The following is a 27754-nucleotide window of genomic DNA, read 5'->3' as shown; positions in this document are numbered from 1 at the left end:
CAGGCGACATGGAGTGGAGATGTGAACCATCTCCATTGAGAATAATAGATTTTTTTCTCCTCTAGCGTTTTGTAGCTTCAGGCTTGAAGCTACAAAACGGTCAGGTGTGAATGGGGTCTTAAAGTAGTTATAAACCTCAGTCTTGAAATCTGAACAAAGCACATTTCTTTCTTGTACATCATGGGACACAGAGCCTTAAGTAATTAATGGGTTGTAGGCCACCTTCAGGTGATGAACACTGGTAGGGCCGGAACAACGTATCGATTATGAGATTAATCGATTGCTATTTTCATAATCGATTAATCGGCCACTAACCTAATGGGGTTAAAAAAAATTAAATTAGCCCTTTATAGTACAAAGAGCAAATCGCTGGTGTAAATATTACTTTCACTGTCTCATGGTAAAAAATGAACCCCTTACAGTAGCGATTATTTGCTCTCTTTGTACTAATTTTAGTTTTTTTTTAACGCTATTATGTTGCTAAACATCTCAGGCCTGGGTCACATCTCTGTATTTTTTGGTGCTTTTTGCAGAAACACACTACAGTTCATTTACATTGTTTCCTATGGGACACATTCACATCCATGATTTTTTCTGCTGCTTTTTGGACTTTTTTTTTTAAGACAAAACTGTGCTATTTTGTTTTTTTTTGGATCAATATACTTCAATGGAGAAGCTGCAGAAAAGCAATGTAATAATGTGTTTTTGCGACAATTTGTGTTTTTTTTTTTAATCTGCCCAACAACAAATTGCCCCCCCCCCCCCCCTCTCGTGTTGGGGCTGTAGACCAGAAAAACGCTGTGCGGGAACTCTTTTAAATGAAAAAACGGGCGGAATGTTCTTCAGAGCTGACTGGGTATAAGTGTGGTGCCGTACACGTCCATGAGGATGCACCGCAGGCAAAATAGATAAAGCTACAGCTGTGACAGTCTCTCCTCTATTGACAAGGCAGAAACAAGCAGCCTGCACACAGGGACACAGGAGCTGTGGGACACGTGAGGGTTGCAAGCTGGCATTCCTGATACAGGAAGGACACTTTTTTTTTTTTTTTTTTTCCCCCAGCACTAGGCTGAACTTTATAGCGACTTTAAATGTCATAACTATATTCAGCTATTTAGGCACTAGACCGATTAATATCTCAAGGGGTGATCGTACAGATCCCCCCCCACAAAAGAGCAAGGTCTGGTCTTCAAATATTTTTATTGTACCAAAACCAAATGGAGATGTCCATTCTAGAGCTTAAAAAATCGAAAATCCGTTCCTGAGGATCCTCTCCTTTCGCATACAGATGATCAGGTCAGTCATTTCTATCCTTCTAGTTGAACTTTTGGCATCAACATCAGGGATGCATATGTGCATGTCCCTATATTTCTCGCTCACCAAAAGTTTCTGTGGTTTTAATTAGAACTGCATTATTTCCAGTTTGTAGCCCTGCCCTTTGGGCTAGCCACAGCACCCCGGGTATTCACAAAAGTGTTGGACCTACCTCTAGCCAAGTTGAGGGCACAGAGCATAACAGTCGTAGCGTACCTAGATGATCTATTGCTAATCAGTCATTGGCTCATTTGGAGCAAAGCGTACGCACTACAACCAATTATCTGGAAAGTTTGGGTGGGATTCTCAACCTAGAAAAATCTTCCTTAACTACTTGGCGCCCAAGGAATGTCCTGGGACATCCTTGACTTTCTGGGGGTATATCTGAATGATACCCGAGGCTACAGACATCATTCAGATATCGGCATTTTCACCCGGCGATTCCCTGTACCATAGCGGCTGTTCTGTCGCTTGATCGTTCTTACGGGCAGCGGGAGGGACGCCCCCCCTCCCTCCGGTGCTTCTACCGACTCACCGCTTCCATCGGTGAGTCGGACACGGGATCCGCCGGCCTCTGGATGGTGATCATAGAGATTTCCGGCGGACCAGATGGTTGCTGAAGTCTCTATGATCGTTCGGAGGCCGGGCGCGATGTTATGATGTCACACCCGGCCTCTGCATTCAAATAACGGTGCCGCCTCAGCTGGGAAGCCATGATCCTTTTTTCTTTTTTTGATTTTAGGCTTCTCAGCCTAGAGGTGAGATGTGGGGTCTTATTGATCCCATATCTCACTGTAAATAGGTCCGATCATGCCATATTCCTATTACAAGGGATGTTTACATTCCTTGGAATATGAATAAAAGTAATCACTTTTTTTTTATTTTTTTCTTTAAGTGTCAAACTAAAAAAAATGTAAAATTAACAAAAAAAATTTAAAGCGCCCCTGTCCCCATGAGCTCGTACGCAGAAGCGAACACATACGTAAGTCCCACCCACATATGAAAACTGTGTTCAAACCACACATGTGAGGTATCGCAGCGAATGTTGGAGCGAAAGCAATAATTCTAGCCCTAGACCTCCTCTGTAACTCAAAACATGTAACCAGTAAAAATTTTTTAAAGCTTCGCCTATGGGGATTTTTAAAAAGAAATTAAGGGGAACTCTTTTAAAAAAAAAAAGACGTAGGGTCCCCCCCCCCAAAATCCATACCAGACCCTTATACAAGCACACTCCCTGGCAGGCCACAGGAAAAGAGTGGGGGGATGGAAGAGCGCCCCCCCCCTCCTGACCCATACCAGGCCACATGCCCTCAACATGGGGAAGGTGCTTTGATGGGGATGGGGACAAGGGCCTCATCCCCACAACCCTTGCTTTGTGATTGAAGGGGTCTGCGTGTGGGGTACTTATTGGACTCTGGAAGCCCCCTTTAACAAGGGGTACCCCCAGATACCGCCTCCCCATGTGAATTGGTAACTGGATACGAATGTACCCCTACCATTTCACAAAAAAGTGTCAAAATGGTAAAGATGAGACAGCTTGGGACAAGTCCATTATTAAATAAAAAAAATAAAACTGTCCCACGGTGTAAGTTCACTCGCCCGATGGATCGGGAAAAAAAGCCGTGACCAACCCACCTCCATGGGAGGTCCCTGCCGTCTGACATGTCTTCGCTGTGACAGCTCTTGTATAACTGAGGGCGGGGCCACACGGTGACGTAACCGGGTGACCCCACCCCCTCTGACGCCACGGTAAAGCCCTGCGGTGCTAGAGGGGGTGGGGTCACCTGGTTACGTCACTGGGTGGCCCCACCCTTAGTTATGAGAGCTGGTTTTGCACAAAGCAGCAACAAAACGCTTCTGGCTCCACCTGCCTTTAGAGTCCCCAAATAGCAAGCTGCAAAGTATAGTATAGAATTCCCCCTATAGCAAGGAAAAAAAACTTTAGAACCACTCCATTCCTGCCCAGGACTCCATGTCCCATGTACTGAGCTGTACGTGTGCTGCACTATACTTCCTGATATGTAAACAAATAATGCGTTCTGTAAGCTGGCCAACTAATCGACTGGCCGATTAATCGATTATGATTAGTTGTAGTTTAATCTATTAGTATTTTCGGCCCTAATCACAAACCTCCAATATTGCGTTTCGGCCTTGTCCCGTGCGCATAGAGATTTCTCCAGCTTCTCTGAATCTTTTGATGTAGATGGTGATATTTTTAAAGTCTTTAAATTGTACTTTAAGGGATATTCTAAAACTGCCCATTTCACAGATTGGTGCACTTCTGCCCTTTACTTCTTTACAGACACTGTGACTCCCTAAGATGCTCATTTTATACCCAATTATGTTGCTGACATGTTGCCAATGAACTAATTAGTTGTGAAATGTTTTTTCAGCTCTTCCTTGTTAGTACCACTTATTTTGCCAACTTCTTGTTGTTTTTTTTTTTCCCAATATTTTTGAAACGTGGTGCTGCCATCAATTAAAAAAAAATTACCAAATCTTTTCTTAAAATGCGTTTTCTCAGTTTAACCACTTCAAGACTGCCCCATAGCAGTTTTAGTGCTACATTGTGACTCTTCTGTGCAGATTTGTGTGTGTGTGTGTGTGTGTATATATATATATATATTATATATATAAAAATGTTTACAATTTTTTTTTTTCTTCCGCCTGCATGGGGCACGCACGCAATGCTGACGGGCAGCTTCTGCTGTGATTATTCATCATTGGTAATAGACACAGAACCGATATCTGCCTATGTAAACAAGGCAAAATCATCTCTTCCTTTTAGTAAAAGCACCTAACGCAGTACATAAAAACACTGGCTAGGCACACAGTTAACACTTTGATCGCCCTAGATGTTTAACCCCTTCCCAATCAGTGTCATTAGTACAGTGAAGGTGCATATTTTGAGCATTGATCACTGTATTGGTGTCACTGGTTCCCACAAAGTGCCAGTTAGTGTCCAGTTGTCTGTCGCAATATCGCAGTCCTGCTATAAGTTGCTGATCACTGCCATTACTAGTATAAAAAAGATGTTCCATAAATATATTCATACATTATATTATAATATATAATGTTCACAGAAAACCAATCGATATAAGCTTATTGGGAATTTTTTCTTACCAAAAACATGTAGAAAAATACGTTAGAGGTCGACCGATATATCGGCCGGCCGATATTTGCCGTTTTTTAATTAATCGGCATCGGCCGATTGAGCTGATTAAAAAGGCCGATTTAGAACAGCGGGACTTGGAAATGACTTCTGTAATAGAAGTCAGTGCAAGTTGCCTGAGTCGTCATAGAAACTTCTTCCTCCTCTCTGGGCAGGCTGCCAAGAAAAGAACAGAAAGATACAATGTTTACACTTGAATGAATGAAGTCATCTCAGTGTGTAGAAGTTCAGTTTAACCATTTAAAGACTAAATCTTTTCTGACACTTGTTGCTTACAAGTAAAAGTCCTGTATTTTCTGCCAGAAAATCACTTAGACCCCCCAAAAAGTATATATATTTTTTTTAGCAGAGATCCTAGGGAATAAAATAGCGGTTGTTGCAACATTTTATGTCACACGGCATTTGCGCAGAGGTCTTTCAAATGCATTTTTTTGGGGGGGGGGAAAAAAAATACACTAAATGATTTAAAAAAAAAAAAACTAAAACAGTAAAGTTAGTCCTTTTTTTTTTTTTTTTTTTTTTCGTACAAAAGTTTTGAGTACTTGTTTTTATTTTATAGGCTGCTTGCACACTGGAGCGGGCAGACGTTGATGGTAAAATGTTGCTAGTTTTAGCAGTGCTTTACCATAATTTTAGCGGTGCTATTCGGCTGCTAGTGGGGCGCATATAATCCTAGCTAGCGGCCGAAGAAGAGGTTAAATGCGCCAGTGAAGCACCGCTGCCAAATCGCATTGCATGCGCTTGGGCAGTGGTGCCCATTAATATCAATGAGCAGGAGTGGTGGAGAAGCGGTATACACCACTCCAAACATGCTGCTTGCATCGCCTCCGTGTGAAAGCACTCTGTCTTTCACACAGACTGCAGGGGAGCCGTTTTGCAGGCACTTTACAGGCGCTATTTTTAGCCCAAAAGCGCCTAAAAAAACGCCCCAGTGGGAAAGGTGTCTGTTAGGTTTTATGAGATGAAGGGGGATAAAAAAGTAAAATAAAAAAAAAATCGGCCTAACATATCGGCCCAAAAAAATCCGCATCATATATCGGCCATCAGCCGCCATGATTTCTAAATATCGGCATCAGCATCGGCCAGAGAAAAACCCATATCCGTCGACCTCTAGAATACATATGAGCCTAAATTTATGAAGAAATAGATTTTTTTTTCTTTTTGCTTTTTATAGCAGAATGTAAACAATATTGTGTTTAAAAAAAAAAAAAAAAATTGTCGGCCCTTTCTTGTTTATAGTGCAAAAAATGAAAAACACAGAGGTGATCAAATACCAACAAAAGAAAGCTTTTGTGGGATAAAAATGGCAAATGTAGTTTGGGTACATCGTTGCACGACTGCGCGATTGTCAGTATTGAAAAAAAGGGCATGGTTATGAAGGGGGATAAATCTTCTGGAGGTCAAGTGGTTAAAGATTCAATATGTTTTTCAACTGTAAACCAAAAAATGACTTTGAGAGTTGCAAATTATTGTAATCTGTTATGTAGATTTTTCACAGCGTCCCAACTTTTTTGGAATTGGTTATATAAAAATGCTGGCACTGTAGAAGCATTACTTTGGGATGTACAACAACAAAGCTGAAAGAATGCAGAGCGGGAAAGTCAGTATTTGTAAACTGCCATTAGGTGCTGGGACAGTAACTTAGAAAGTACAAAAACCATTGTATCTGCCTTATCATTAAGGAATTCAAATTTTCTGAAGCGGAGGGTGCTTCATTGGCAGCTTTCATACCCATTTACTAAAAGTGTCTTTTTTTTTTTTTTTTTTTTTTTTTTTTAATATTTTATTTCTAGATAATAGCTAATTGTCAGGTATCTAGTTATGATACCTATGCCCGACAATCATGAGTTAAGCAAGGTCAAACCTTCAGAGAGGACAAACATATTCTTCCGTCTCCATAACTCAAAGTACTTTTCTTGCTTGTTTTGTGCTGAAAGTATGAGATCTTCCATCTTATTGATCTCTTCCACCTTCTGAAGCCAGCATCCAACAGTAGGAAGTAGCGTGTTTTTCCACATAAGAGGAATACATGCTTTAGCAGCATTTACTAAATGTCGTCAAATAGTCGTAACATGTAATAGGAAAAAAGCTGGCTCCTCAGGTATCCTATAATCTGTGAATTTTTGAATAATGTTCCGTACTTCCCTCCAATATGGTATTATCTTTGGACAGGACTAAAAACGTGTCGCATTGTACCTCCCTCCTCCAGACCTCTCCAACAGCGATCTGGCATTTCGGGGTAAAATTTATGTAGCATCTGTGGAGTATGGTAACACCATGTCAATATTTTGTACTTGGTCTCCTGGATCTTAGTACAGATAATTTCAGTGAGTGTCTAATCAGGTTTGGTCTTTGACTAGTTGTGAACTTTTAAAAGTTTATCTCTCTCCCATCTCGCTATCCAAGATGGATATGGTTGTTCCGGAGGGCTAAACAGTAGACCATACATTTTTGAGAGTGTTTGCGTCAAAGTCCCATTGTTCAAGCAGCACTCTATATGTGGATAATTGTCGACTGAACCTCTCCAGAGACTTTAGTGAGCAAAGAAAGTGATGTAACTGCAGAGCATTCCAGAACTGCAGACTGAAGGATTCCAAGGGCTCCATTAATGCAGCTATAGACGGCCAGCCATCTGTTAGTAAAAAATGCGATGCTCAAAAGCAGTTAGTTTGAAGGATGGAGAAATGGGGATCTCTCAAGTCTGGAGGAAATCTCTGGTTCCCAAGAATAGGCATCAAGGGCGAGTCCATTGATGAGAGGTTTTGACGATCACTTGTGAACAGGTATGTACTGTGGGGCCTATCAGAGGGTGTAACTTTAAATAAGATGGGAGATTATCATAGCACTATGGTGTCCCTTTCAGTAAAACGTCAGTTTGAGCTTGTTCAATCCAAACCCAGAGTTTATCCCTTGAGTGGCGACTCCAGTCTGAGTCGCCCCAGGTGTACAGCCTGATGGTATGTAAGCATGTCTGGGAGTGTGATACCTCCACTATGTTTAGAGATAGTTGGGATCTGGAAATGCGTGTGTCCATATAAATTTGATAAATAATGGACCTGTTTAAGTTTTTTTATAATTGTAATTTTTATTAATTTTTAAAACAAAAACAATACACTAAAGCATTAGAAAAATCAGTAAATATAGAAAGATATAGATCAAGATGTAAGGCATAAGTTACAACAGACAGAGAAAAAAGTCCACAAACGCAGGCACAAGGGTGAACTGCGTATCCATATCTCGTACTATAAATAACAAACAGTCAGTGTAAATCAAACAAACTATTCTGAGCATCAAGAGGCCGGAGGCCAAAAAGAGGCAAAAAATGAATATTCACATGGTTAGCATAGTATGTCCCCGGGAGGGGAGGGGGACAAGACAGGGTAGGGAAGGGGGGGGGGACGGAAGCCATCAACAAAGGGCCCCGATCGGTAGCTGCAGTCAGATGGACGTACTGGCAGGGGGGGCCCCATATGCTGATCGATCCCAGGGTTCTCACACTTTATCGAACTGGGGAACCAAATCATGCACCGAGGCTGTCAAATACTCCATTCTCCGAATTTCAGACACCAGTTGGAGTAACCTAGGCCAGGGGGGAGTTGCATTGGACAACCAACACAATGGGACAAGCCTCTTAGCAGCAAGCAAAATGTAGGAAACCAGTCGATTGGTGTTTTTAGGTATACCTGGTATAGGGAGACCCAGCAAGCAATATAGGGGATCAATCGGGAGGGATACCCCCGTCACGGACCTGTTTAAGTTTACTCATCTTTAAAAGATTGTATCTACCAAACCACAAATGCAGTTTTTTTTTTTTTTTTTTTTTTTTGCTAGTCCACACCTCCGCCCGGGTGTTGAGACTTTATTTTTTTCCCACATGCTGATATGCATTGTGAGGCAAGGTGCCATTCAAAATCTGGAAATGTGCAGTGCGGTATTTTCTGTTAAAACATGTTTTCAACCACGTTTTACTGCAACACACCTTATTTAAATCTGGCCTTAAGGAAGACGAAATCAACTAGTGACCGTCATGGTGCTGGGTCTTTACTTTACACCTTCAAAGGTCACGATAACTGTATACACGACTAGCATCAAGATTACACTATGGTAATGGTGTGGGATTTTCATATCACAATAAAAAATACATCATGATAAGTACACAAATACATGAGGTCTGCTTTACTACTGTAGTATATTAGCATATAATTGTCTTTTATGGCTCTACTTGTTCCTTGGACATTGTCCTCTCTGTCAAGAGCTACCAATATAGACTTAAAGTGGTTGTAAACCCTTACAAACCACTTTGACTTACAGGTAAGCCTAGATTAAGGCTTACCTGTAGGTCCAAGAAATATCTCCCAAACCTATATGGTTTAGGAGATATTTGCCCGAAGACGGGCACTGCTATCTACGGCGCATGCGCCGTAGACAGCGGCGCGCAGGCGCACTAATGCGGGGCATCGTCGATGATGGCAATGCCGCGAGTCTCGGCTCCCGTGCGCATGCGCGGGAGTGACGTCATCGCTGCTTCGGCGAATCCCAGCGCCAGAGCAGCGAGACCCACCAAGAAGATGGACGCTCAGAACTACAGGGGACAGCGGTGACTTCGCTGGCTCCTGTGTCAGGTAAGTGACACATAATGGACTACTATGCGATGCATAGTAGTCCATTATGCTTTGCCTTTACAGGGAATGAAAGCGGAAGTAAACTCATCAGGGTTTACTTCCTCTTTAATATATTAATGTCATCTAGACGGAATATAAAGAGAAAACAAATTGGCGCAATAAAATGACCCTATTGTGTAGAAGCTGCTGAACACCAAGGGTCAATATTCAAATCCCTGAAATAAAATGGTAAAAAGACAGTGCAGAGCTTAACAGTCCATACATCAAACTAAAAGACAGTCCATGAGGTCTTCAGTGATGCACTACAGATAAAATCATGCAGGTGGGGAAAAATACAGAACCTCCACCAATGATAAAAATGGCAGCTCACCTCACTGCGTGTACCCTTTTTGATTATAGAGGGTCAAACACACGTTCCCACTCAGGGTATAGGATGGTGTATCGGTGAGCAAATCCCAGATGATGACCTCTTGAATCGATTTTGCAAACAGCAATCTCCGCTCCAAAAGCCACATATGTCATGGAAATAAAAAGCAATACATAATGCTCTGCAAATATATAGAATTTAATGATGATAAAACAGAATAAAACTTGCATAAGTGGCATTTCTAACCAAGTGCCTGGTAAAACGGGGTGTATACAAATTCAAGTGATGGCCGCGGGTGACGTCACGTGACTTCCGTCCATTCGCGCTACGTCCCTAGGGGCGGGACTTCATCAGCGAATACGGAAGTGACGTAAACACCCGCTTTAAATGTATATACACTCACCATGGTTGCCACACGTCCCATCATATCAGACAGTGCCACATCGCATCACATGACACAGCGCAAGGCGGTTAAATAAAGACTGATCCAGGAAGGGTCCCCATAGGTGAATTTGAAGCTAATGAGAGAGAATGCGGCCAAACAGGCACTTAAAAAAACATTCCACATAATAAAATATTATGCACAAAATATACATACGGTATATGCACAATGGCCTCATAATCCTGTACAAAGGGATGCTGCATGCCCAATAATTTAAGTAAATATTAAAATATATAAACATATTATAAAAATTTACACACAATAAAATCTCATATTGAAAATCCAATACTAAATATCTTAAATAAACGTGACGTCACTCGCAGCCTTCAATAAAAAACATTGCAATCACCGATCTGTAATAAAACAATTACAGATCTGGTCAAATTAGGGATACTAATAGAGATGACCACAATTTTAGGATGATATTGGATTGTAATCCTCAGCATAAAAAAAATCGAAAAAATTGTGTCAAGGAATTGGTCTATTTTTAAAGCAGGACAAAACTTTGGGTCCAGTTTTACCAGCACGCCTACAATTTATATACAAGAAAGGTGCGTCTCTTGGGGATTGTCTTGCTCCTAGTGTTTTAAATCCCCCTATACCCACTGAGAATAGATTTTCTTTTCTGGGGGGATTTTACGCTTGTAGATGTATACCTTGTAGGCACTCCAAAGTGAATATCAAGAAATGGAAAAAGTTTTTAGCATCTGCAACGAATAAATATAATCAACAGTTGATCACATGCGATACTATTGGAGTGGTCTATATGTTAGAGTGTGAATGCGGGTTACAATATATAGGTAGAACCTTGAGGCCTTTACATGTTTGTTTGGCAAAACATATATAAAAAAAAAGGCCTGAAAACCCACAATGTATCCCGCCATTTTAAACAGTTCCATCAACAAAACCCTGAGGGCCTTAAATTTTGGAGGATAGAAAGGGTAACCAAACTTTGGAGGGGGGGTGGGGGCAATTTTTATTCACCATTTGAGCCATAGGGAATCTTACTGGATATATGAGACCAATGTATTAATTCCAGGAGGATTGAATGTTGATTTTGATATTGTAATGTTTTTTATTGATGGCTGTGATTGTCACGTATATTTTAGTATTGGATTTTCAATATGAGATTTATTTTATTTTCCATAAATATTTTTATAAAATGTTTATATATTTTAATGTTTACCGTACTTAAATTATTGGGCACATAGTATCCCCTTGTACTGGATTATGTATTCTTTGTGCATAATATTTTATTATATGGGATGTTTAAGTGCCTGTTTGGCCACATTCTTTCTCATTCGCTTCAAATTCACCTATGGGGTCACTTCCTGGATCATTCTTGGTTTCCTCACATTACGCTGTGTCATGTAATTCGGCACTGCATTGTGTGATATGACGGGGCGTGTGGTAACCATGGTGAGTGTTTATACATTATTTAAAGCAGGTGTTCATGTAACTTCCATATCCACTGACGAAGTCCCGCCCATAGGGACGTAACGCATACGGATGGAAGTCACGTGACTCTACCTGTGGTCATCGTTAGACTTTGTATACACACTGTTTTACCAGGCACTTGGTTTGAAATGCCATTTTTATAAGTTTTATTCTGTTTTATCACCATTAAATTCTATATATCTGTGGAGAGCACTATGTATTGCTTTTTATTTGCATAACGTGGCTTTTTGGAGTGGAATTGCTGATTGCAAAATCTATTTAAAAGGGGATAATCTAGGATTTGCTTGCCGATACACCATCCTATACCCTGAGTGGGAAAGAGTGTTTAACCCTCTATAATCAAGGGGTCCATGCAGTGAGGAGCTGCCATTTTCATCATTGGTGGAGGTTCAGTTTTTTCCCCACAAAGTCACCTGCATGATTTTATTTGTAGTTCATCACTGAAGACCTCACGGACTGTCTTTTTTATTTTGATGTGTGGACTGTTTAGTGCTGCACTGTCTTTTTACCATCTAGATGGAATACCAAATTATCAGTAATCCAATAACCAAAAAATTGCTTTGTGGCTATACCAACACCTGTTGCATTAAAGTTCTCCCACATATCCTTCCCTTTTGTATCCTTCTACCAGGGCTTGGTATAATATATTGTGTATAGCCCTTAGTATAAATGTTGTAGGTCACAAAAAGGGAAGGTGGGGTTTTCCTCAACCAAAAATAGAAAACGTTGTTTTACCTCATTTCTACGGCGAAAAGTTTACGCTGCTGTTGGTTCTGGTAGGGAATCCTCTTCATCTCCAGTCAATCAGCTTCTTTGCACTTCACTAAGTTTTTAAAGCACTAGAATAAGGAGAAATTGGATATTTGTTTTTATTGACGCTTTGTTAATGTTAGATTTCAGTGATCACCCGCATTTGTGTTCCATTGAGAACTACTTGTCCACAGACAGATGGGACTTGTAGCTTATTAATTTACAGTTCTCTGTGAATGACGTGGCTGTGCAGGTGGATCCATGCACGGCCATGCAAATTTCAAATCTGACAGCTGCTGCTGCAGTTGAAGAACTTTGCAGACTGTAAGGGGGGGGGGGGCAGTTTTGGAGATAGGGAGTCTACTTGGCACCACATTACATATTACACTCTAAATATCAGTGTAACATGGTGGAGTTAGCCTTTAAACTGATACACAAATAGGTTGGACTGGACGGACCTGTGCCTTTTCCAACCTTCAAGGCCTAAGCCCTGGTTGACACTAGAAGTCGCATGTGAATTGCGCAAAAAACACGCACCCTTATTTTGGAGCCACTCTGCAACCGAATCTCATTGTAGTTTTTGTACTATGCGATCCAGTGCAGGCAAACCCAACAGAGTTTGCAATCCATTTGGGGTGTCGTTAAATTTGTATTGACACCCGCATCAGATCGCAAACACAAGGTCTGCTTGCACTGGATCATATGGGACAAAATGACCCAGTTGCAGTGCAGTTCCAAAAGTGCATATGTGTTAACGGGTTAACTCCATGTTTTGGTGAACTTTTAAATAGTCCATTTGGCTGTTTCAAACCATTTCCTTCACTAGAAAATACTGCTATGAGCACTGTAGGAATTGTATGTAGTAGAGATGTGCCGAAGGATATCGGCCTGTAAATGGTGTTATTGGCCAATAAGTGGAAAAAGTGGCAAAAATGGCACAGAAAACGCACACTATTTTCCCACAATTTTACTGTGCTTATGGTGTGTTTTTCATAGTAGGTCATCTGGCTCAAAAACGTAACACGGGTGCATTAGTGATGTGTTCTTGCTGCGTTTTCAATGCATTTAAAAGGAAGGTGTTTTGGTCTGTAAAAAAAAAATAAAAAATGCAGCCAGCAGGATTTTTAACACCACAACAGAAGTGCAACGGACCAGTGCCAAGACGCACATAGAATTTAACCTCGCGTTCACATCTCTGCGTGTGGGTGCGAGAAGTGCAGCGATTCCCGCAACCACCCGCAGTGAAAACACTGCTCTGTGGAAAAGTGCAGGGCTGCCATTAATTTTGAATGGCAACCCCACGCATGTAAAATTGCAGTGCACTTGTGGGAACCTCAGGGAAATCGCATGGTCAAAAAGACCTTGCAATTTCCTTGCAGCTGTGTATTTGAAAAAGTGCTTGCACCTTTTTTATGCACAGGCATGTCAGCCCATTCATTTGAATGGGCTGCCGGGCACACACACAACTTGGATATGTGAACCTAGGGTAAAGGGATACATTTTTCTCTTTTTGCGCTAAAGGTGCCAAGAATAAATTAAAATTCAAAAAGTCAAATATAATATATTATTATGTATATAAATATATATTTCTAAAAAAAAAACTCATTGTCCGTTTTTTGCCAAGTGCATCCTTTATTTTCGGTTTCGGCGCCAAAATATTTCCATTCGGTGCACCTCTACTACCCTCAGCTACCAACCTTATAGAGCGCTGTGTTCATGCAGTGGGGCAAGGACTTCCTATCTGGAACTAAATTGAATAGGCTGCTCAGCTATTCAAAGGAAGCTTTGTATTTTCTGAATGAATAGGCTTCCTCTGGCTGAGGTAGAGATTGTGATGTTATCTGCCACCTCGCTATCTCAGACAATCAGAGGAAGCTTTGCATTCATTCATAGAATACTCTTGTGAATGGCTGAGCAGTGCTCTACTCTATTTTGTTTATGGAGTGAGATGGGAAGTCTCCATCCCAGAATACAGCGCGGTGTACTATGTACTGTACTGTGTAGTTCATGCTACATACAGTTTATGGAGCACACAGTGCTTGCATGTTTTAATGAAGGAAATCATATGTTTGGACCAGCTTGGAGGATGGAGTTGGGTGTTAACTTCCATGTAAGTAATAAAAAACAGGAACACACAATAGTTCACAGGGAGAAGAGCAGGGAGAGGGGGAGAGGCAAGCAGGATGGCTGCATATGACTGCAGCTGCAAGAGCTGAGACCAGAAGGTCCAGTGTTGAAGCGCCCAGAGCTTGGTAAATAAAATTGTGAATGAAGGAGAATTCAACAATGTGGTATGCACCTTGTTGGACTTAACCCTTAGTATTCGAGAACATTTCAGAAAGTGTCTGCTTTCCTGGAGTTTGCCTTTTAAAAATGAACTGTGATGGTCTTTACAGTATCTCACATTCCAGGTATGCAAAAGTAACTGTGAATTTATACTGAATTTCTCTATTCTGAAACCAGGTAAGAATTATTCTACAGACTTTGTGGTATTTCTCTATAGAAACGTTTTACTCTCCCAGTGCCTCACAGTTCAAATCTCTTCCAGGTTGGCTGAAAACCTTTGATGACTATTTCAGAGACCAGACGATGCACATTCTTAATAACATGCTTTTGAAACTACAAGAAGATAAGGGGAAAAAGTTCATCTGGTCTGAGATTTCATATTTCGCCAAATGGTGGGATGGTATTGATAACCAGAAGAGAGAAGCAGTAAAGAAGTATGTTTTCTCTTTTTTTCTCCCCCCCCCCCCTTTTTTTTTTTCTTCGATTACTTTTTGTATAGAATTTTATATACCTTGTATAGCTTGTGGGGAAAAAAGGGGAGCAAATGATTGGAGTACTACACAAATGAGAAACTCTCCCTATATAGGAGGCATTTACACATCTCTAGTTTCGTCTTTTTATAGGTTGCAGCCAACATGTAGTGGTCTGACATGAAGGGCAGCTACAAATTAGGATCCCCTGTTATGGCTCCTGCCTACTGAGCTCCCAAAGACAGTCACTTTGCACTGACAGTAGTAAGGGAAGAAAAAAATCATCGGGCACCAGCAATAATAGTATATTGATGTCAGTAGGCCACAAAAGGTGGTCCCATGGTGTCCTACCAGTTGGAAAGCTTTGCGCTAAAAGGTAGTGCTGAGATGAAAACCAATGTAAAAATGGCCACATTTGATAACATGTTGTACACATGCAAAAAGACCCACAAATATGACAGGATGGAAATATAAATATAAAAATGTACTGTATATTAGAGCTGCAACCAACGATTATTTTCATAATCGATTAGTTTGCCCATTGTTTTGATGAATCGGATAAAAACCTCAAAAGTTTGTATAATCTAGTTGATCTGCAAAGTGTAAAAACATATTTATTCTATATGCATTTTATATGCATATATCTCTATGCAGTGGTAAATATAAATAACCAGCTATATGGTTGGGGAAACAAATGACTAATCCACTCTGAGAATAACAGACAGAAGAGATATACAGTATATACTTTTAGGTTGAACCTGATACATAACATAGGACTCAAAAAAAATATATATTAAAAAAAAAAAAAAACTTAAGACCTAAAACACAATTTTGCAGATTTTCAGACAGAACTGTAATATTATGCATGACAGACTTCTTCCTTGTCATAGGCAGGTAGCTTGATACATGTCCATACGTGAACAAATTTTTCCTTTGGAAATGTTTGTTATAAGAACGTTTGATTTTCTAATTGTTAGTGGGATCAAAATGACATTTGCTTTCAAAGGAATAGAATAAAACTTCTCATATGAACAAGTTTTCGGGCAGTGTATGCGTTTTTCAAATACCACATTTATTGGCGTATCACTTTCAGGGGAAAAAAAATAAAAATTTAAAGAACTTTGAAGCAAAATAAGGGTTACAGTCCATGAATGCAGCCTCGCCAGTGCCCACCAATGCAGCCTGCACAGTGCCCATCAGCAGCCTCTCTATTGCAAAAGAATGCAGCCTGCACAGTGCCCATCAGCAACCTCTCCATTGCAAATTAATGCAGCCTCTTCATTGCCCATTAATGCAGCCCAATAATTCAGCCTCACCATTGCAAATTAATTCAACCTGCTCATCTGCAGCCTCGCCAGTGCCGGATTACACGACGATATGATCTCCTGTGTACCCGGCAATCAGTCACACAGTCCCGCCTCCTGTGATATACAGATCAGTGGTCCAATCCTGGGCCAGAAAGTGGGACTGTGTGCGATTGAGTGCCAGGTAAACAGGAGATTGCTGCTCTGTGTAATCCAGCGGCGCTCACCCCCTCCTTCCACTCAGACAGGAATTGGCGTATAAATCACACACACGATTTCCCTCTGATTTTCAGGGGGAAAAAGTGTGTGTTATACGCCGATTTTAAATACTGTACATTCATTTCAAATTTAAATGTTAAAAGCACGTGAGAATTTGGAACAACATTCAACCAAATTTTGTACGAATGTTCTAGCTCAAAAATCCTTACTCTTATGGACAGCATAAGACATTTGGTAGTGGCAGCACACTTTTTTTTTTTTCTTTTCTTTATCACCCGTCATGATGGGATTAAAAGAACAAAAATTAGCCCTTTTTTATAGTACAAAACAAGCAGATATAAGGGGTTAATTTATAGTATGAAATACTTCTGGCTCCTCCTGCTTTCAGAGTGCCCTATAACAAGGTAAAAAACATCTGCCTTTAGAATTGCTCGCTTTCTTCTGCCCAGGACTACATGTCCCACAAGGGATTGCTCCTCACGTGTACGAGTTCTCAGGCACTTGCTGACATGTTTGAACGGTGTACTGAGCTGTATATGTGCTGTACTGTATTTTATGAAATGCAAACAAAGATTTTCTGTGTGCAGGCCAACTAATCGGCTGACCAACTAATCCGACTAAAAAACCTTTTTAGTTTGTCATCTGAATTGTTTGTTTTAGTCGTATTTATTTGACTAAAATCGAATTAGTTTAGTTACATTTTATCCATTATTTAAACCTTAATTTATAATTGCTAAACACCTTATATACTCCTGGAGTAAAAAATCAAATAACTTATTTATGGTAATAAGGTTTGAGCATGCACTACAGACATAGATTTAGCCGTTGCGATATATAACGTCTTTATACAGAAAATCAAGTTTCGTAAGCAAAATAATGCTTTTTGCCAAACAGAAGTTCAACTTGAAAATATAAAACGACCCCCAAAAACTGAAAACGCTATTAACTGTAATGTCATTGCACATGTTACAGCTTTAAATATCAAGGGGAAAAAAAGCCTGTAGGAGGTGATTTCACCACCACAGTTAAAAAAAAAAAAAAAAAAGAGCATATTTGCTGAATCATGGTTAGAGGAGCGATTTGCTCCTAACAATGTGCCGAAGCATTAGAGGCGAATAGCCCCCATTCTTCGGCACAATTTTTTTTAGGCACAGATTGCGTTAAATCAAGTTGTTTTGTTGAGTTGATGTTTTTTATCGTTACCATTTTTTGCTTTTCAGGTACGCCATTCAGCTGAAGCACTGATTTATATTGGGGGGGGGAGGGGGGTTACTGACCTTCCATTTTAGCACCTCAAGAAATGGTAGGCAGTCATAAACTAAAAGCTGCATAAGTTCCAAAAAATGTACCCTAGTTTGTAGACGCTATAACTTTTGCGCAGACCATTAAATATACACTTATTGACATTTTCTTTTACCAAAGACGTGGCTGAATAAATTTTGGCCTAAATGTATGACTAAAATTTAGTTTATTAGATTTTTTTAATAACAAAAATTAGAAAATATTTTGTTTCATAATTATCAGCATTTTTTAAGTTTTATACCGTAATAAATAAAAATCGCAGAGGTGATAAAATGCCACCAAAAGAAAGCTCTAATTTCGCTTGGGTACAGCATTGTATGACCGCGCAATTACCAATTAAAGCAGCGCAGTGCCAAATTGTAAAAAGTGCTCTGGTCAGGAAGGGGGTAAAACCTTTCGGGGCTGAAGTGGTTAATGACTTTTAAAGGTATAATTACATGCTCTGTAATTGCTATACATTTCTGCATTAGATAAAATCTTCCATAGCTTTCATATTATGTACAAATTAATGGAAATGGGATTTTTGTACTTTCCTGTAAAAAATTTCTAGGAGAGCATTAAGGGACACACAAATGGATTCAGTAACCATAGGGTATAGCGCCAACCCCAGGTGAACAAAATTTTATACCTGCCCCTATAGCCCAAAAAAAAACCCTTCTACAAACCACTTGCTTAGTTTACAGCAAGCAGTATGAGAAATGGAGAAAGCTGCGCCTTCCAGTGGTCTCAAAGGGCTTTTATAGGTAAACTACAAAAATCCAGTTTTCTGCATTGATGAGATGCCCAAAAGAGGTCTATACAAGTGGGGCCAGTAAACCTATCGATAAACTTGGACCTGAGAGCGAAACCTGATGCTGAAATTCAAGAGGTGCTCATTGCCCTATTGGAGTGAGCCTCAGATGAAATGGGGAGATGGATTTAAAATATATAACATATTTGCATATAAAAACAGTTATTGAAATTATTAAAGTGATTGTAATGGCTAGTTGTTTTCCCCCATAAAAAAACAGTTTATACTTGCCTGCTCTGTGCAGTTGATTTGCACAGGCAGCTTGGAATCCCCTCTTCTCATGTCCCTCTTGTATTCTCCTCGCACCTCCTTCCTGTTGAGTGTCCCCACAGCAAGCAGCTTGCTATGATGGCACCTGAGCCCAGTCACAGCTCCTAGTGTCCATTCAGACACGGAGCCCCAGACCTGGCCTCACCCCCTCTCTGCCCTGATTGGCTAACTGACTTTGACAGGAGCAGGTGCCAATCAGGAAGGATAATCTCGGACAGCTGAGACACTCTTGGACATCTCTGGACAGGTATTGGAGGGGCTGCTGAAGTCTTTTTATCTTCGTGCATAGAATACATGAAGATAAAAAAAACCTTCTGCCTTTACACAACCCCTTTAAGTTCTTTTGAGAATCTTCCCCATCTAATTGATGGCCTTTTTCAGCACAAAACTTAATAGTGTAGTATTGCAAATTTTACTAGTAATGTGTTCCATTAAATTCATTTTTTGTTTATATGGACAGTGTTTCAAAAAACGGTAGAAGGCAAATTTTAAGTTTAAGGTCCAGGCTTTCAGAATAACATGTCAGGCTGTAAGTAGGCACAAGTGTATCCATTGTGGCAGCTGTCTGTGAAGATGAAGACAGGGAGGGAGGTTGTTCATCGTGACTGAAAAAGCAAATCCTGGGGTCTTTAGAGAGCCAAATGCATGTGATTCCTCAGACTTAGTTGAGCACCTTATCCTAATCCATTGAGATAGCATTACATGTCCAAAAGTGATGGTACAGCAAAGGACAGTGGCAGCCACACCAGGATCAATTGGCTGTTGCTGAGAATGTTTTATCATGCAGGAAAAGCAGATATGCCCTGTGGATTACCGTATTTATTGGCATATAACACCCCAAGTTTAGGAGGAAAGTTTAAGGAAAAAACGTACATTTTAAATGCCCATCAATGCAGCCTTGCACACGGTCCATCTGCAGCCTTGCACACGGTCCATCTGCAGCCTTCCCCAAAATTGCAGCATGTTTTCATTTTAAATTTAGCGTGGCTGCCCCCGCCGAGATCTTCGGTTCCTCTCGCTGCCGACATAGACCGAGCTGAGTGTACTCGGCTACATGGCTCTGCTCGCAGTAATACCCTGTCCCTCCCCTTGGCCCAGCTCCTTTGATGGACACAACACTGGTCTAATGGTGGGATGTAAAAGATAGGAGGTGGGACTGGGCGTGACTGCGAGCGGAGCCAAATACACAGTACCCTTGGCTCGGTAAATGGCAGCACTCCACAGACAGCGCAGATTAGCAGGGGATCGGCATATAACACGCACCCACGATTTTACCCTGATTTTAAGGGGAAGAAAATCATAAATATGGTAACTTGAACTGGGTTTATCACCATTGTTTGTTTACAATGAGATTATGGGTTTTAAGCTATCCCTGTAGGAGCTTTTCAGTGACCTGGGCATCTGGTATTTTTCGACCATGCCTGAAACCAAACCTCTGGGCATGTTCTTGCAAGACTGCCTGGGAGTAGAGATCAGAGACGGAGTATGCATTTTGATATATTGCAGAACCAATGTATGAGCTTTGAAATGTATCTTGCTGTTGGCTGTAACAAGATTCACATATCCCACCACCTGGTAGTAGTGAAATAAATTATTTTGAGGTAGATAGACTTCTTCAGAATGTTCCAGAAATTATTTCAGCCTTTTTTTTTTTTTTTTAACGTCAATTTGGCATTAATATAAAAATTCAGATCCGCTCTATCTCAGCTTTGGCAAAATAAAGAAAAGCTTTCTCCTGTGCTATTTAAAATACTTACGGCACATACCAAATAGGAGATTTAACATGTGTTGCATTAAGGGAACCCATTTGTTAACCTTTAGTATAGTGTAATTAGCAAATTTTGCCTCATAATGCAAAGTAGTATGTTATACATTGCGTACCAATGTATGTAATATACGTTCCTGCAGTGCATTGGTGTGAATGGGCCCTTAGTGCTTTTCGCTTTATGTAATAGTGTGAAACACGTATAGGCATAATTTTAAACGTCTTTGACCTATATGGCTGACTGTGCTTTTCATGGCCAGGACCCACTGGGTTTTGAACTACATCCTAGATGCCTCTTTGCTGGCAGAATATATTACATAACTTATTCTACTGTGTCATCATTCCAAGGAGTCTGTGCTCCAATAGCATGCCGGTCCCACAATGAGATCTCGGCACTAGGGTATACTACATTGGCCTATTTTTTTTTTTTTTGTTAGACCCAGGCAGTGAAAACTAGATGCTGGGTAAAAGTATTTTGTTGCATAGCAGAAAAAACTGATACATTGCTGGATTTATTTAGAAACAATTTTTTTGCATCTTCCCCTAAATTTAATAGAGAACATTTAGCACTGCCAAACAAGTTAATGGTTTGCAAAGCCGTGTGACCTAGTAAAAACAAATATTTATTTTTGCTTAATTATTTTCCAGAACTGTGGTAAGCACTAATTTGTGGAAAACATAATGATAACATTGCCAGTGGGATTTAATTAAGGTTCACTGTAGAGATAATTTACATATTTTTTTTTTAACAAGGCTAAAACAAACTTTTCAGCGAAACTTTTCTGATTTAAAGGAAAAAAAGCTTTGCAGAGCTGATTAAATCGATCTTGAATTTTACTCTGGGCATGTTGAAATTCATTGTGGAGTCGTACAACCTTTTTTGAAGAAAAACCCTTCTTTCTTTGGGAAGGGTTGGAGCGACTACCCTCCGCTTCTGGAGCCTTATGAGTCACTCACTCCCATCCCGCCACTGCTCAGGAACTGCCTTGTATTTTTGTCCATGAATACTAGCCTTGCTTTGATTGGCCGAGGTGGAGATTGTGATGTAAAAAGTTGAGTGGGGGAGCTTGTACAAATCAAACCAGGGTGACACAATCCTCCAGAGGTCAGTATTTGAAAAGCATAATTTATCCCAGGGTTTCCCAGAAAGCGAGACACAGAAGTGCCACAGCCAATAGTAAACAAGATAGAAATGTATTTTTTTTAAAAAGCTACATTTATTATTCCATAGAGTATGAGGACATTCTAAAAAAATGTATACAGTGCTGACAAATTTGTCATAGAATCAACAGAACCCAGGAATGTGGTGAGATTGATGCGTTTTTCGCCCCAACATTGGGCTTCTTCTGGATCCACTTGATCACATAATCTATTAACCCAGTAAGGCAAACATAGCAGAAGTTTGATACAAAAGCTAGTTTACCATAATTCTACCCTAAAAGCTGATATTAGAAAATAATAATTTTGATGATAAATATATCAAGCTAAAGATGGAAGGGGAGCATGGTAAAAAGGCTTATATGGAATGCCACCAGTCAGCAAATGTGGGTCATTATTTGTGTCGTCTATATGTATAGCCAAAAATGAGACACCAGACAAGCTGCAGAGATGGCCCAAACAGCAGCAATGGTGACACAATTTATTCTGAAGAAGCCCAATATTGGGTTAAATGTGTCAATCCCACCACTTTCCTGAGTTAGGTTGTATGACAAATTTTGGCAGCACTGTATACATGTTTTTAGAATGTTCTTATACTTTTTCTATGGAAGAATAATGTAGCTTTTAAAAATAAAATGTATCTGCTTTACTATTGGCTTTGGCAATCTAAAAAAAAAAACAAAAAAACTCCGGAATACTCTATGCTTTTCAAATGGGAGATTGTGAGGTCATCCCCTCCTCCTCTCGACATCGGCCATTTAGAGCCTGCCTAGTATTTGACATAAATACAAGGCAGTTCCTGCATAGCTGAGAGCTTCCAACACTTTTTTGTTTTTTTTGTATTGTCCAGTCTGCAGTAGTAAACTGCTTGGTAACTTCTCACCCTTACTGCTAATGGGCACCATGGTCAGCACACCCTTTTCTCCACGTATTTAGTTTTGTCATGCAGAATTCTTGAAAAATGTTTACAAGTGTAGAATGTCTTGAATATGGCCAGGAAGCTACAACCAGCATTTTTAGTTGATCTTGCACCACACAAAACTGGCTGCCCTTGCAAAGACAGTACGAGTCTGGCATCACCTTCCACCAACACCTTTCCTTCTACAAATGGATTAGTTATGTTTTTTCTGACCTGTCCAATCCAATTTTTTCTTTTGTGTTTATAGCTTGTCGTAAAAAAAAAAAAAAAAAAAGTAGCAACCGTTCTTTGGACTGTATACAGCTCTGATGTCTTTTAGCATTTTAACAAAGAACACTAATTCTCTGATTATAATTCACGTTTTGAGATCAACTCTCCCTTCCAAACCAAAACTTATCGATAAGCTCCCAATATCAAAGATTTTACCATTTATTTTGGGTCCTGTTGAAAATGGAGCTACTTGCAAGTGCTCCAATTATATTTGTATACTTTGCATGAGGCAGAGGTTATGCACACACCGCTGCTGTATAAGGGGTCAATGTACCTAAGCAACAGAAAATCCCTCTGACTACTGGGTGTCCAGGACCACTGGTCATACCTAGCATAATACATTCATGCTCAAGTTTAAGGCACTTATATGCACTTTAATAGCGCAACATAGTTCACTTTTTTTTTTTTTTATAATTTATCTTGACAATATGAAATGGTTACATTTCACTGCATTTAGCTGTGCTGAGTGGCTTTGCCTTTATAAATGACCGCATTTCTTACATAGTAGTAACTGCATTGTTGGATAAGAAATGGAAAAGCATGCCACTTTGCTGTATTTAAAGAGCACCTACTTTTTTGGATGTTGGCAAACCCTTACATTTAAAACGGGTTATAGCAAACTTGACTGGTCAGTGTTGCTGTGTGAACATTCTCCAACCACCGTTTATTTTTTTGTCAAGGAAGTGAAATCTAAAAGACAGTACTGAGATGCAGCAGTCAATGTTCTATAGTAATCTTTCTCCTCAGTATGTCTGACTCCTAATATTTAGGATTTCCCTGTGGGATAATTAGAGGGCAGGTAAATTTGCTTGGTTCACTGTTATCTAATTTCAGGTTTTGAGGATGGCAAGATTAATGAGGATGTAAATCCTGTGAGTGCAGGGATGAAGTTGATAACTTGGGATTTTATAAAAGCAAAGAGTAGACTTCTTAAGTAATTAGATTGTCCTTAATACATTATATGCCATGTTAATATTTACCTTTTAATGTGATTAACAGGTTAATCGAGCAGAAGCAGTTTGAAATTGTTACGGGTGGATGGGTAATGGCAGATGAAGCTTCTTCCCACTATTTTTCATTGATTGATCAATTAATTGAAGGACACCAATGGCTGGAGAATAACCTTGGTAAAGTTAATTTTATTATTTTATTTTTGCTAACTGTTTATACAGTTTCTCTTTTCCAAGACACTCTTAGGATGCCCATCAATACAGTTTTTAGATGACCCAATTTTCGATCAGTTTTGTAGACTATTCATATGTAGTTTAAAAAAAATAAAAATAAATCGGGTCTTATTTTTATGTGGTTGGTAATACCTGTGGTTAGTTATGTGCAGGTGGACGTTAGGGATGGGCTCGGGCGTGTTCGCACACTAAACGTGCAGAGCCCGCCAGGAAGTCAGTACGGCGCTGCGCTAATCACAGGCAGTAAGACATTTTTCCCAATGTGCGGCTGCAGAGAATGTTTTACCGTTTTTAAAAGAAAAACAAAAAAATGTTTTGTTACTTTTATTCCTATTACAAGAAATGTAAACATCCCTTGTAATAGAAAAAAAGCATGACAGGACCTCTTAAATATGAGAACTGGGGTCAAAAAGACCTCAGATCTCATATTTACACTAAAATGCAAAAAAAAAGTCTCTTTGAGCTATGGACGGAAGTTAAGTTTTTGACATCGCTTCTGCCCTGCAATGTCTTGGAGATGGGGGCAATTATCCCCTCGCCTGTCTTTTTTCCTTTCACAATCAGTGAAAGGAACAGATCGCCGCTGCTGACGGCTCAGATAAGTGGCAGAGGGCACCGGAGCGCGGCGGGGGGCCTCTCCCGCCGCCCATAAGCTAATCCGCTGCAGAGACCACTTTTATCTTGTAGCCGACCACCCGCCGAATACGAGGATAACCATGGTTATGGTAGCTAGCTGCTGCCATAACGATATCCGTCCTCAAAGTTAGGACGTATATCGCGTGCACTGGTCAGCAAGTGGTTAAAATGATCAACTTTTATTTATGCAAAACCTTTATCCCAAAACTGCGGTATATTTCATTTTATATTTTTGGTTTAATACTGCTTTATTACATAGGTTTTGCGTTCTTGGGCAGCTGGTCCCAATTGTGTGCAATTGTAGCTTGTTTAGAGTGTTTGAATAAATAATCTACATACATGATACCTACTTTTTTAAACCTTGCAGTTGAATTTGGCTATATTTGGACACAGCTGGTAAGTGTTTATTGGCCAGATTATCATTAAAGTCTACCTAAAAGCAAAATAGTTTTAGTTGTGGATAGAGTGGAGAGGGAAAAAAACACCTGTCAGGTTTTTATTGCTGTCTGTGCCTGTTGCGGAGATTCACCCTCTATTTGTCCTGTTTACTGTTATCAGTGAAAGTAAAAAAAGAAATCTCACATTTTGGGTTGTCCCCAGAAAAGTAAGAGGGGAAATCTTCCAATGACACTAGTTCTTTGACTGGTGGGGGGGGGGGGGGGGGGGGTGTGCAATGTATTCCCTTTAATTTGCAGGGATTTCCTCTCACTCCCTGTTTGGCTATGGGACCAGAAGGTACATTTCCCCAATGGGATACAGATGGCTAAAATAAACATTACAGGGGTTATAACCTCCCTTACTCTATCCAAAATGAAAAGAAAAGTTTTGCCTATAGTTTTACTTTTAAGTGCTTTTTCACAGTAGTTTGGAGTAATCTGACTGAAATTATTTTAGCTTTATATCGTAGTTTCTAATGCACTACACACGTTTTACTCGCTTTAGGACAAAATCCTTAGCTGTTCTGGAATAGCAACACAATAGATGAAATTTTAAATGTTGTTCCTTTTACTTTCACTGCCCTTTTTTATCAAATAGAGAAACAATTTTTTGAAAGTCTTTTATATTTTAACATGCCTTATTTGGATCAGTGTTTCACAACTCCAGTCCTCAAGGTGCCCCAAACAGGTCATGTTTTCAGGGTTTCCTTTATTTTGCACAAGTGTTTTGATCCGTTTTGATCAGTTTAACTGCCTTAGTAATTACCCCAGATATTTCATGTGAGAGAAATGCTGAAAACCTGACCTGTTGGGGCGTCTTGAGGACTGGAGTTGAGAAACGCTGGTTTAGATACCTGTTATGGTAATTTTCTTTTGTTTGAACAGGTGTCAAGCCAAAATCAGGTTGGGCAGTGGATCCATTTGGACATTCTCCAACCATGGCTTACCTTCTAAAACGCTCAGGGCTGTCGAACATGCTTATCCAGCGGATCCATTATTCAGTCAAGAAACATTTTTCAACAAAAAAAACGTTGGAATTTTTTTGGAGACAAAACTGGGGTAAGCAAGCTTTTATGACCAGCATTAGTTTACATTGGTAATTTTATTACAGGTCATCATTTATTCCTTGAACTTTCAAAACCGAGTGCTCGCTCTGTGGTGTACTTACACTTTCCAAACACTATTCTCTAGTATGCTGCTTAAAGTGATGATAAAGGTTACTTTTTTTTTTGGTCTTAAAATAAAGATGTTATACTCGCCTGCTCTGTGCAATGATATTGCACAGAACAGTCCATACCTCCTCTTTGGCAGTCCCCATGCTGGAGCCTCTTTGCTCCTGGTGCTTCCTTGGCAAGTTGCTGAGCTGTGTGTCCATATCCCCTGCAAGGGGAATTGCGTAATGTGCTAGAATGCATCACGTGGAGTCACGGCCACTGCACAGCTCTCTGAAAAGAGGGTGGATTTGATTTTAAATCACTAGTAAAAACACTTGATTTAAATCCTTTTTAAAGAGCAACTCTCATCTGTCCCACAGTGGCTCCTCTGACCCGCTGTTGACTCACTAACTGTCCCATTCACTTGAATGGGACGGCTGGTGATGCGGCAGTGACACAACAAGGTGAGGGACATGGCGGCAGCAGGTGAATGGATGCCCACTAACAGGTGCTGCAATGATGGATCTGAAATGATAGGTGCTCTTTAAATGTAAGGGCTCATTCTTGCTTATAATTGGTATTTTTAATATTTGCAAACAAAATTAAGGTTTCCTATTTAGAATAAGCTGTCAGGTTAGTAAAACAGCGATATCAGAACTGATTCAATCATACAGTTTGTAGAGTACAGGTTCCGTTCCAGTGACCAGGTCGTTAAACAAGGCGCCACAAGTAATCAATATTTTAAGCATTCTTAAAGCGGAGCTCCACCCTAAAGTGGAGCTTCCGCTCATTGGAACCCTCCTCCCCTCCGGCGCCACAATTGGCACCTTTCAGGGGGAGGGGGGTGCAGGTACCTGTACAGTACAGGTATCTGCACCCACTTCCGGCATAGATATCCGCAGAATCTACGCCCCTTTCCGCAGAATCTACGCCCCTTTCCGCAGGTCCCCCGCTGTCTGCTGGAAACACACGGATCCCAGAGACAGCGGTGACCATCCTTATTGCGCAGCGTGACTCGCGCATGCGCAGTGGGGAACCGGGAAATGAAGCCGCAAGGCTCTACTTCCTGATTCCCATAGCAAGATGGCGGCGGCAGCACCCGGGAGACTATCGAGAGATCGGCTTCAGGTGCCGACATCGCGGGCGCGCTGGGCGGGTAAGTGTCATTATTTTAAAAGTCAGCAGCTGCAGAATTTGTAGCTGCTGGCTTAAAAAAAAAAAAAAAAAAAAAAACGGCGGAACTCCCTCTTTAACTACTGTACTGTATTCTGGAAAAAGTCTAAACACAACTCCAATACAATAACATTGCTTTAATTTGCATAAGTACTGTAACAGGATACAATGAATGTACAGTGCCCAGCAAGTAAATGTATACAGTAGACATTTAGAGTAGCATTTTAGTCATCAAATCCTTCAAAGGGTGATGGTGCGTTCAGGGTCATGAGTGTCATCATTGGAAATTACT

The 27754-nt window shown here is 40.3% G+C and overlaps 1 protein-coding gene across 1 annotated transcript in view; it reads left to right on the top strand.

Annotated features, from left to right (window-relative positions):
• The window catches only part of MAN2A1 (mannosidase alpha class 2A member 1), a 215037-nt gene that overhangs the window by 67859 nt on the left and 119424 nt on the right, over positions 1-27754 (top strand). The window contains exons 4-6 of the mRNA XM_077462300.1: positions 14674-14845; positions 23878-24005; positions 26021-26194. Coding sequence (XP_077318426.1) covers positions 14674-14845; positions 23878-24005; positions 26021-26194 — 474 coding nt within the window. The remainder of the gene's footprint in view (positions 1-14673; positions 14846-23877; positions 24006-26020; positions 26195-27754) is intronic.

This window comes from Lithobates pipiens, unplaced genomic scaffold (assembly GCF_037356315.1).
Source record: "Lithobates pipiens isolate NorthernLeopardFrog02 unplaced genomic scaffold, aLitPip1_a1.2 Scaffold_3, whole genome shotgun sequence".
Classification (NCBI taxonomy): Eukaryota; Metazoa; Chordata; class Amphibia; order Anura; family Ranidae; genus Lithobates; species Lithobates pipiens.
This window is presented reverse-complemented; position numbering and strand designations above follow the sequence as displayed.